This window comes from Papaver somniferum, chromosome 4 (genome assembly GCF_003573695.1).
Source record: "Papaver somniferum cultivar HN1 chromosome 4, ASM357369v1, whole genome shotgun sequence".
Classification (NCBI taxonomy): Eukaryota; Viridiplantae; Streptophyta; class Magnoliopsida; order Ranunculales; family Papaveraceae; genus Papaver; species Papaver somniferum.
The window spans coordinates 160,221,349-160,233,735 of NC_039361.1; the positions used below are offsets into that span (position 1 = coordinate 160,221,349).

At 37.8% G+C, this 12,387-nt stretch overlaps 1 protein-coding gene across 1 annotated transcript; it reads right to left on the bottom strand.

The window, feature by feature from the left end:
• Window positions 1-477, bottom strand: LOC113273372 (putative SWI/SNF-related matrix-associated actin-dependent regulator of chromatin subfamily A member 3-like 1). The gene has a single exon (XM_026523106.1). It carries the CDS (start codon window positions 475-477, stop codon window positions 1-3), a length of 477 nt encoding a protein of 158 aa, XP_026378891.1.
• Window positions 478-12,387: the final 11,910 nt, after the last annotated feature.

The window sequence follows — 12,387 nt, forward strand, 5'->3', positions numbered from 1 at the left end:
TCACAATGCCATAAGAATGCGAAATTCTTCTCGGTGAATTTGCCTTTTATCCATATTCTCTGCATGACCTCCACTTCTTAAATTCTTTTTCCACTCATGCAATTGCATTATCCTCTCCTCGATGCTATTTTTAGTTATTATCCTTGTAATCTTTATTTCCTGTTGACGTCCAATCCGATGTAGCCGATTTATTGCTTGATCTTCAATAATCGGGTTACACCATGGCTCCAGCAGGTATGCCCTTGTTGCGAATGTAAGATTTATGCACGCGTTCGAAGCTTTATGATCTGCCAGAAGAACAATGTGAGAATTTGCTGAGTTCATGTTTTCAAATTCTTCTACCAACCTATTCCTCTTTCTGGTACTCTTCATGCGCTCGTCCAATCTCACTACTTCAAAACCAGCAGCCTTGAGTGGCTCTTCTAGCAAGATCAACATCTTTCTAAATTGTGAGAACACCACAGACTTTGTTGACATGTTTTAATTCTTGGAGGCCACCAACAAATTTAACAATGCAGACACTTTCGACGAGTGGACAGTAGTACCACTTGCACCGGCAGTTGAGATTGCAAAACCAATATCCTCGCTGTCATTGCAGGGGTTTTCTGGTGATCCTGAGAAAAGGTCTGTTTTAGAAAGAGGGTGACGACACATAGGACAACAAGGATTTTTCTTCTTCTTTTGCTTAGTGAGCAGGTACTTCAAGATACATTTTTCGCAAAAGACATGAGCACAGGAAGTGATGGTCGCGTTGCATAGCGGAGACATGCAGATTGGGCAGTCCAAGTGATAGACAAATTTATGTGTCTAATGTATCTCATTTGTATATATTATTAGTGCTCGATTTTGTATTTATTATGGTCTTTTATGCTTTTGCAGGTGTTTTTGGATAAATAAGGCTTTGCGGCGAAATTGGCTAAAAATGCGGCATTTGGACCTCCGTTGATAACTACCAGAAGCACCCCAGAAGTATGTTGGAGACATCCAGAAATACCCCGGACGAACTCCGAAAAAGTGAGGAAAACATCCCAGAAGAATTACTAAAGGCACCCCATTTCAAGGCATATGCTAAAGGGACTCCCAGTCTGGTTAAGGGGACACCACATTCAAAGTTCAAATAATGGAATTTGGCGGGAAAACTAAAGTTCAGTCTGATAATTTGCTGTTGGATTTCTGGGCAGTTTTGAGGGAGATTAAATCCCTGAAATCAATTGGGCTAGGCCTGTTAAGACTAAACAGACCGTATGCAAGTGATTTTATCGATCAATTTGGGCTGGAATGGCTGGGAGAAGCGATCAAAGTCCAAACAGGATACGTATTGTTCTGTCCAGTTTCAAGGATTTTTATGAAAGATTTTGTGAGAGTTTTACGCTGGATAGTTACGTACTAGGTCCTGTTCAAGTCTTGATAAGAGTTTGGTGGAAAGTTTATAGCTAACAGACGCGTACGAATAGCTTTGAGCAGTTTTGATAAACCCAGAAGACGCGTGAAGAACAGAAAAGGAGAAATATTTTCCGAGACTTTGGAATAACTGCTGTTGCTGCCATTAGAGGACCTTGAAGATCACGAAGAACAGACTGCACAGAGCAGTCTTATTTTCCGCAGCATCAACAGCAGCAGCGGAGTGTCGTTCCTTTACTGCGGTTCCCTGGTATCGTTCTTCTCTGGACGCTTATAGAGGGTCGTAGTTTCACTGTTTTATATTTTTCACTCTTTTAATCATATTTTGAGCATCAAGTATGTATTTTGAGAACTTGATTATTATGAGTAGCTAAACCCCAATACTGGGATGATGGAGGAAGTTGTTTTTCATCCATGTGGTTATTTAAATAATTTTTAATTCACTTTTTGCACTGATTTTAATTGATTTATGATTTCAATTAATTACTTGTGATTTTGTTTGATGGAACATGCTTAGTCCTAGGGATTCTTGATGTGCCATGCTTATAATATACAAGTAATATTTTCTGGAATCTAATTTGGAAAAGATAGAGTTAATATTTGTTTTATTTTGAGCTATAATCGCCTAGGATTATTTTCTGAGCCACTTGAATATGAAACACATTGGAATCCTGAGTCCTGGTTCCTCTTGATCTTGTGACATATTTTCTGTATATATCTTTATTTTTAAATCTTTACAAGTCCGAGCAAGGAACTCTTATTTACCGCATTAAAACTACTACAACAAAATGGCGCCGCTGACGCGGACTTGTATATAGATTTGTTTATAGGTTTAATTTTTTTTTTAAATTTATTATTATTTGTTCCTTTTTACGTTTCTTTTTGTGTCTTTGATTTACAGGTTCGAAGTGGAATACTAAGGACTTGGGAACAAAAAACTTCAACCTAAAAGAGAAGAAGAAAAAAAAGACATAATTTTTTTTTTAGGATTTAATTTTTATTATTATTATTATTATTTTGTATATAGCTCTTATTTATTTATTTTTAGAATTTGTAAATAGGCTTTATTTTTCATAATTTTTGTAATTTTTGAACTTTTTATTTGGACTTTATTATGGACTTTTGGACACTTTTTTTTATTTTTATTTTTTAACCCTACGAAAGGGTCTTATTATTAATTAAAAAAATATTATTAAATTGTTTGCAGGGAAGGACGACGATTACGATATCGTCTCGGCCCCTCGGGTTCGTACATGACATAGAAGTCGTGGCCCGAGTCGACTTCAACGGTTCATCCCCCGTCTGGTACGGGAGGTGAGTCCATCGAAACACTCGCGAATATCCTGTAAGTGAATTATTGTATTCCTTAAGGTGATTCATTGATTGAGGACGAATTTGGACTGTTTTTAATTTCCTAGTAAAGGGCAAGGCCTGGCCAAATCAAGATAAGGACTCGGACTTCATCACCGTTTCCTTCTTGCCCGTCTTAGGAAAACAAAACCGAACGTGAACCTAAGATTTAAAATTTGGAATAGAACGAGACCGATAGGGTAATGAGCTTAATAGGAAACTCGTCCGAAAAATATTGGTTGCTCTTTAAGCACACTTCAAAGTTCATGATGGTTTCTGTGAGTTGAATGCGTGACTGCGCCGCCTTGTGATAGCGGTGAGGCCTTGGGTATCAAAGCTCCACTAAGCTTCCCTCGCCTCAATTCAACTTACTTTGACTCGGATTGATTCCAGAGGGGTGTTCTCAAATTATAACGAATTTCTTTTCGAAGGAATAGAAGCTGGTTTAGAAACAATCTAAGTGGAGCCATCATGCTTGTTGTTTGCTAGATTTTATAGGTTTGATTTGGTCGAGTCAGCCTTGTTTGTGATTTTGTAGAATTTCCTTGCAATTAAGAATGTCGAACTGGTATTATAATAGCCATCAGAATGAATATAATTATCCAACTGAACAATATGGAAATTATTATGACCATAGTGTGAATAGTGGTTGGGAACGCCAACCTTTTGAAGGTTATGGGTCATACCATGGTGAGCCCAATTACTATCCACACGTGCATCAGTCATACGAGCAAGAAGATTATAGTACTAGTTCTTCGTCTCTAGAGGATACAATCAAACTATTGAAAAGTAGTCCTTATTATGATCCTTCAGTTCCTATTCCTTCTCTAGAAGAGACTCTCAGGAATTTAGCTGAGTCATCACGTCAGTTAGCTGAATCGACGTATAAATTAGATGAGGTGAATAACGTAGTTATGGACGAAAGAACTGCAACAACAACTGAATCTGTAGAAGATATCCTCAATAGATTAACTCAAAACTTAGATCCTACACTAAGGGAACTTTCTTTGGAAGAGACCCTTGAGAGGATAGCTGAGTCGACACGTAGACTTGAGTTAGAGACGAACGAAAGTATTGCTCAAATAACTTGAATTGCCAATATAGTGTATCCAATAATACCCTTGAGAATGAAGATAGTTTTTCACATAATCAAGATAACGAGGTTATAATTGGTAACACTACTTATTTAGATAAGGTTCAATCATCTTCGTACTATTATGATGATGAGGATAGTAGTGATGAAGAATCTGAAATATGTAGGCATAGTAATCAGGAATCTAGTAATCCAATTGAGCTTATAATGATTATATTATTTCTAGTTCAATCCAAATAATTTATGATTATTCACCTATTCAAAAGGACGAGGATTTGATTAGATTCCCGTTTTAGACGATGTAGTATGTCCTGTTTACGAATCCGATAAAGGTTTAGAGGAACCGGTTTATCTTGAGACTACTTTTTCGAGTCGAACGATTTAGAAACTGTAATCGATGATGGTTTCGAGGAACGGTTTTACCCTGAGAATACTGTTTCAGAGTCGTACGATTTAGAAACAATAGTCTTAGATGAACTCGTAGAGATTAATGAGGATACCTGCTTACTTAGAAGAATCAATTGCCCATTTTCAGGAATCTATGATCCTAGAAATTAGGAGATTGTAACTAGTCTATCTAGAGACACTGAAAACTCTAAGTTTGGGTGATTATCACTTCCTAGTGCTTACCTTTAACTCTCAAAGTCCCTCACTTAGGACTTGATATCTCTGCCTCGACCATTTACAAGATTATCTTCATACTCGTTTCCCGAACCTCATGATGTCCAAGAAAAGTTCAGTCGTTAGAAACCCATCCTCTGGAGTGTGGTTGCCCAGGCAATACCCAAGTTTGATTTTTTCCCACCAAATAGTTTTCTTCCAATGTGGGAACGTTGTATTTCAAATGAGTCGAATATTAAGTTCTGAGACTAAGCCTAAGTACTTTAGGAAATAGAATCGACACATTTTCAGAATGACCACTACTCTCACTGTGGTCAACTATGTAAGTCAACCTAATTGACTTAGAGGATCCTAAATTATTTAGGTTATTATTTTGTGATTCAGTTCTTATTGAGTTTTTCCAGACCAGGACCTAATAATTTGGATCCAACCTATGAGGAAATGCATCCGAGGAAAATAGTCTATTTAGACCCCTTCATAGAACCTGAACCGCAATTAGCGATAGTTATCCAGAAACTAGGTAAGGGCATGCTAGTCTTGTACATTTTCTTGGTTCACTGCAGTTTCCTTTTGTCAGCTCTTTTTGGTTTTAAAGACCCACAGTTATTCCGGCTACTGTTATACGGTTCGAGTTGACTAAACCTTTTCTAGTCTGGCTGAAGACTTAAACTTAGCACTTCTTGGGAGGTAACCCAACTCATGCAACCAGGTAATATCCTTCCGTAACTCTTTCTTCGAATGGTAAGTTTCTCCTTGTTCATGCTTTTAATTTCATCTTTAGAACATTGAGGACAATGTTAGGTTTAAGTTTGGGGGTATGGGAGAAACTTTTTAGTTGCATAATAAATAAACTCCAGAGCCTAGAAATTTATGCTTATTAGGATGCACTAACCAATCTAAGTGGATGGAAGCATTTTGTTGTAGGAGTTGAGGAACCAATCTGATTAGATGGAAACATCTAAAGAGTCTATTCATAAAAGCACAGAGCTCAGGTGTTAGAAATAACATGATAGTTTCACCATATCTCGTTGAGTCCTTTTCATTTCTGTTTCTATTTTTATTTTTAAACTGTTTCTCTAGGTGATTAGGTGGGGCTCACGATTCAAGTTGTTACCACTGCTAGGGTAAAATAGAGTGACTGAGTATTGAAAAAAAAAAGTTAGATGAGTTAAAAAAAAGTTCAAAAAAAAAAAGTTATGAAAAAAAATATTAAAAAAATAATAATTAGACCAGACCATTTGACCAAACGGAATAAAATTCAATAAAGTCGACCACTGGAACCCTTGTATATGCCAGTTGTGTTGACCTAGAGTTAGGATTGTCGAACACTGGTTCCCTTGTATATGCCAGTGATTTGATATTAGTCAGACTATCTCAGTCATTTAGGATAGGTTTAATTTGGCAGTGGCCTTCAGACAGATATGAGAAATGGCAGGCCTTGAAAAGGGTATTAGAAATTTATCCCCGGCCAAAAACTTGGTGGGCCCGGAGATATGTATAAAAATGAGCGCAGAAAAACGGGGGCCTACAGTAATACCGCAAGTGCACGGTCGTCGGTTGTAGCTCGTGCAAGTACGGGTCGATCCACAGAGATCGGGTGTGTTTTGGAAGTGTTTTAGCTATTTGGGTTCCTAAATTGCTATTGGGCTATGAAGCCTTTTGGCTTAAATTGGGCTTTGAGTACTAATGGGTTTGTTAACAATAAAATGAACTGAGCTTGGGCTCAGTTGGTCTTTGAAGTGTGAATGGGCTTTGGCCTTAAACTTAGGCTTTTGATTAAGCCCACAGTTGACTGAATTGGGCTTTTAACCTTAACCTAAACTGGGCTTTGAGCCTTAATGAAATGGGCCTCAGTGAACTAAACCTTGGGCTTTTGTTTTGGAATTGCACTGGGCCTTGGGCTTTGAACCTTTGGTTTCAATGAACTGAATTGAGCTCAGCTTTAGAGGTGAGCTTTGGAAGGCAGCAGCAGTAGCAAGACTGCACAGCAGAAGGGCAGCAGCAGCAGCTGCAGGGGAAGGAAAGCAACAGCAGAAGAAGTAGCAGCAGCACAAGTGCTGCACAGCAGGGAATGCAATGCAGCAGTGCAAAAAGGCAGCTGCACAAGCAATGAGTAGCAGGGAAAGCAAACAATGCAACAGAATGTACAAGCAATAAAATGCAGCAAGAATAACAAGGCAGAGGCAGTGGGTAACTAAACAGGGCAGCAACAGGGAAGACACAACAGGGCAAAAGCAAAGATCAAAGCAAGTTAACCAAGGCCTAAGGCCAAGGGCAAGGATGATAGTGAAACTGAAATGAAGCAATACTAAGGCAAGAATACATGCATTCCTATAGAATGGGAAGAGAACTAGCTTGCTATGAGCACTAGTTTCTCCCAATGCTCAATCAATAGTGCAACCTAAGCATACAACAAGAATGGCAAGATAATCAGCTTGCTATGAGCACTGATTTCTTCCATTGCACAATCAGTTCAGTGCTTCTAAGGCTTCTAGCCTAGCATTCTATCAAATGTGACAGCAAATTAAACACAACAGTAAACATTACATGGCAGTGAGCAACAACAGTGAACTACACATGTATACAACATACATTAACAGGAACATTACAACATCTAACATTAACAGGAAACAAACAGGATATGAAAAGTAAAACAACTGAAATTGAAATTGCAAGTGGAACATGAACATCAAACAAGCAGCAAATTGAACTAAAAAAACATTAAGCACAACATGAACTGAAATTGAAAAGTGAACTGAAACATGAACATTTAACAGAACTTGAAAGTTCTGGATGCAGGCTAATCCAAACATAGCTTCTCACACCACACCCATTCTCTTTATAGTTCACAGACACAATTCCCTAAATTACAAAATTAGGGTTCTTCCCCAAAATCAGTTGAATTAGGTTTACCTAATTTCTTTGAAATTGATCCTTGAAATCGTCGACCCATGCTTTGTAATTGCTCCCTGACCTCTTCTCATGCGCCAATTGCAACTCTAGGTTACCTAATTTATCAGTTTTTCACGCCTAGGGTTTCAGGCAGAGAAGCGTGAAAAAATGAGAAAATAGGGGGAACTAGAGGGCTAGGGGGGAGATGGGTTTTGGTTGTTGGGTGATAGGGTGATGATGGTGGAGGTGTGGTGGTGGCAGTGAAGGTGAAGAAGGTGGTGGTACGGTTGCAGGGGAAGGTGATGGTGGTTCTCTGCTGTGGAGAAGTGAGGGAGGAGAGGTCGACTGTTTTGGGGGAGGGTATTAGGTATTTGGGTGTTAGGCGGGCGTATCGAGTTTGATGTTCTGCGATGCTGAGTCACTGGATGCGAAGCTGGTAGGTGATCGGACGGTGATGCGGAGGCAAGCGAGGAGCGACCGTCGGATGAATGATACAACGAAACGAACGGTACTTGATGGAGTTAGGTACTGTAGTGTAAGGCGGAGATATCAAACTTGATGAACAGCAAGGGAGCGACCGTTGGATTCAACTACCATCTAATCTGAAGGCTTGGAATTTCAGCGCTGTGGTGCTCGGCAGAGACTTCAGATTTTGATGCTCTATGAAGGAGCGACCGTCGGATGCTTCTGAGAACTGATCTGATGGCTGAGAACGGAGGCGCTTTTGTGTGTAGAAAATGAGGTTGTGCGCACCATTCTTCGCGGCTTCCTTGCGTATTTCTCCCGGCTTTTCACTACTTTTCTGCTCTTTTCGCTCCGCACTCATCCGAACTTTATTTATTACCTAAAAATGCAAAATTAATTAATAAAAATATTTATTCTTGAAAACAATGAAAATACAGAATATGGGATAAAATGTAGAATTAATGCATAAAAGATGAGTTAAATTGCCAACAAAAAGGGATAAATATATACAATATTTGGCACTCATCAAATACCCCCAAACCTGAATTTTACTTGTCCTCAAGTAAAACAAAACTAAGGAAATCCTAACTATACCACTGTCGCTGGTCTCTCGAATGCATTTAGCGTATGCACTAAGCCTTTTAAACCACTAAGTGTCCCTAGTGGACGAGTTGAAGTCTCGTGAAGGTTTACCAGAGGTGTGCCTACAAAACCTAAGGACAAAATATAAGCTCAGATTCCATCAAACGTGACATGTGCAAAACAGTTAAGCTCACAGCAAAATGGAGATGTCAATCTAGCTATCGAAGGCACAATCCTAGCACTGATAACAAATAAGGACATGTGATAAGAGTGTAAAGTGTATCTACACATGTGTAAAGAAAGATCTGAAGTCATGACTACTAATCACCAAGAGATAGTTTCTCATGCTAAGAACTGAGGTCGAAATCTAGCTAGCTGTCCGAACTTTACGAGAATTGTGAATGAGTTGGAGGTATTTCACAATTACTCGCGTTGTACATCAATGGAATACACCCTCCTTGCTTACAACACAAAAACACAAAAGATGACTATTTACATGACTCTTATTTACATTGACTACTCTCTTTTATTTTTGGAACAAGAGAGGATGGAATTGAACAATACTTGATTTTTTTGTATTTTTCTGATATATTTTTTTTTTTTTTTTTTGATAAGGAAACACTTTTGATACATGACAAAAAGAAACAAAAAATTACATGACACTTTGCAAGAGGTAGCCCTTTTTGATGCACCCAGTTAAATTCGATGGTTGTTTTTCTTAATGTAACCTCCACCTTCTATCCCAACCAACCAAAGAACAAGCTAGTCAAGTTTCGTTCAGTATTCTAAAGTGATTGGCAATCGTAACTTCCTATCCAACACCTTGAAGATCGAGGCCATACATGTATTGGTAGATCGTGCGCGTGCAAATTTCTTATCACGATGTGAATTGTGCTAGAATCAGGGTGCCTAAATATCTAGACTAAGACTCCTAATAAAAATACATATTTGCACAAGAGTCAGCATTTCAAGGTAAATGAGCTCCATTTTTTATGATTTTTTTCAAATTTTTAATTTTTAATTTTTTTTTTTTTGAATTTTGATTTTTTAATTTTTTTTTTGGAATTTTTCAATTTTTTTCAAAAAGAAGAAGGAGTTCGTTTTCAATTATGGCAAATTATCATGGTATCTACTCTATACCCCCAAACCTAAACTAAACATTGTCCTCAATGTTTCAAAATATGGAAAGAATTAAAATGCAACATATGGAAAGGGACATGCTGAGTAGAGTAAAAGGAGAGAGAATACCCGATTTCGGCGAAAGCAGAATTAAAACTCCGTTATTCTAGGCAAAAATCCAACATATTTCAGCCGAGATCATATTGGATTAGCAAAATATATACAAAAGGAACAAAAGGGTGTTTAAAATTTTATCTACTGGATTATATACAAAAAATTCACCATACACTAACAATCTAAAGAGTTGAGGATCAACCCAAAAGACGAAGTGTAGAGACAAAGGAAGTTCTAAAACACTAAAATTGGACTTAAATGGGAGTGAGAGTGAAAAACCGAATGAATCACCCCTAAACCTAAATTGTTTAACAGGTTTACTTTTAAGCACAAAATCTTTTAATTTTAAGGGCTCAGGATTCAAAAGGTCTAACTCATAATGGACTGTTTTCGGGATGGGCAAACATGCAATTTCCAACTGTGGCTCTTTAAAAGTGTTATATTTTGAAGCAAAATAGTCCAAGAGGACTTGGGAGGCACACAGTTCCAATCCTAGATTAGGAATTTTCAGAAAAGTTGGTTTAAAATTTTTGTTACAAACCAAATCTAGGTTGGGTGGAAGGCCACCAAATTGTGACTTAGATAGAAGAATAGGTATATCATTATCAATCAAATCAAAATCTTCTAACTCATCTACACATGTCACATCATGCTCACAATCATTAATCACATTGGCAAGATCACAAACAGAATTATCAACATCATCAACAGATTGATTTTCATGCATCGGCAAATCAGGGGAAACATCACATGGAATACTAGAAGAAATATCATGCATTAAGGTCGGGGCAGAGAAGCCTAAAGTATTTGAACCCAAAGGTTCCATAACATTTTCAGTATAGACATGTTCTTCATCATAATCATCATCATCATCATGATAGGCATTTTGCAATCTAGGATAATTTTCAATCCTAAGGTCGGAGCTATTACAAGAATAAAACTCTAATTCATGAGGATGACTCATATCATGTGGTGTTGTTCCTGTTTCCCTAACGGATTCCCATTGATGGGTTTTCTCTGCAATCTCGGCTAAAAAATTCCATGCATCATCCACAGATTTATCAATAAACTCACCATTACACATAGATTCAACCATGGTTCGAGATTTAAAGTCTAGTCCCTCATAGAGGATGACGACAAGTCTCCACTTCTCAATTCCATGGTGTGGACATTCACTCAACAAATCATTAAAACGTTCAAAATAGTGAAAAACAGTTTCCTCATCCAATTGGACAAAACAATTGATATTTTGACGAATAGCGATGGTCCTATGGTGTGGAAAAATTTTTTGGAAAAATTGATTAGTGAGTTGTTCCCAAGTGGTGATTGATTGTGGTCTCAAACCGTAAAACCATGTTTTGGCCCTTTCCTTTAAAGAAAATGTAAACAAACGCAATTTCAGAGAGCCTTCGGACAAATGATCAGGTTGCATAGTCCGACAAATTTGTTCAAACTCTCTTACATGAGTATAGGGGTTCTCAGAATCGAACCCTCGAAATATAGGAAGTATTTGTATCATGTTTGCATTTATTTTAAAAGGGTCATTGGTTTGAGGTAATACAATACATGATAATGGAATTTGTATTGATGGATACATGTATTCATGGAGAGCACGAGGTTGGTCCATTTTGAAATGACACAAAGCCCACTATTTGGTTTTAATGGGAAAATTTGGTTTTGGTGGGAAATTTAAAATTTGGTTTTGAAATGGGAGTAAAATAAAATTTGGTTTAAAATGGGAGCAAGTAAAAATTTGGTTTTAAAATGGGAGCAAAAGAAAATTTTAATTTTTTTTTTTTTTTTTTTTTTTTTTTTTTTTTTTTTTTTTTTAAGAAAATAAAATTAAGAAAATAAAATTTGGTTTTTTGAAATGGGAGCAAGCCCACTGTGCAAGCCTCTAATGAAATGGAAGGAAGGCTGCGGCCGACGAAAATCCAAGTTTTAATTTTGAAAGTTTAATTTGGCCCAGTTGGTTAAGGCCCGACGTTTGTTTTAAAACTTTGGTTTCGAGGTCCACTCTTGAGTGGAAGCAGGTCCACAATCAGTTATAAGCTCAGCTGGGTTTAAACCCAGAGTCCAAAATACAAGTCCAATGGAAGAATTTAAACAAGCCCACACAAAATAAATACAAGCCCACAAATTAAACAAACAAGCCCAAAAATAAATTATTACAAACCCAAAATAAAAAAATAAAAAGCCCCAAAAAATTGGGTTAATTATTACAAGCCCACAATTAAAGAAATTTGGAAGCCCACAGGTTGGGTTCTCTCAATGAAATGGGTTTAGGCTTACCTTTTTAGCACAGCCCAGCTGCTCTGATATTGTTGCACAAACCCAGTTGGGTTTTGGTTCTTTTCCTTGGTGGCGTCCCAGCAGAAGAAAAACAGGTTCAGAACAGCAGGTCCAACAGCAAATGAAGTGAAGCAGATGCAGATGCAAATGCTATGAAATGAAATACAAAATAGCTAAAGAAAAACACAGATAAAACACAGCATCAATCCCCGGCAGCGGCGCCAAAAACTTGGCAGGCCTTGAAAAGGGTATTAGAAATTTATCCCCGGTCAAAAACTTGGTGGGCCCGGAGATATGTATAAAAATGAGCGCAGAAAAACGGGGGCCTACAGTAATACCGCAAGTGCACGGTCGTCGGTTGTAGCTCGTGCAAGTACGGGTCGATCCACAGAGATCGGGTGTGTTTTGGAAGTGTTTTAGCTATTTGGGTTCCTAAATTGCTATTGGGCTATGAAGCC

Coding starts and splice junctions, on each gene's coding strand:
- LOC113273372 (XM_026523106.1), bottom strand. CDS start 477: ATGTCAACAAAGTCTGTGGTGTTCTCACAATTTAGAAAGATGTTGATC.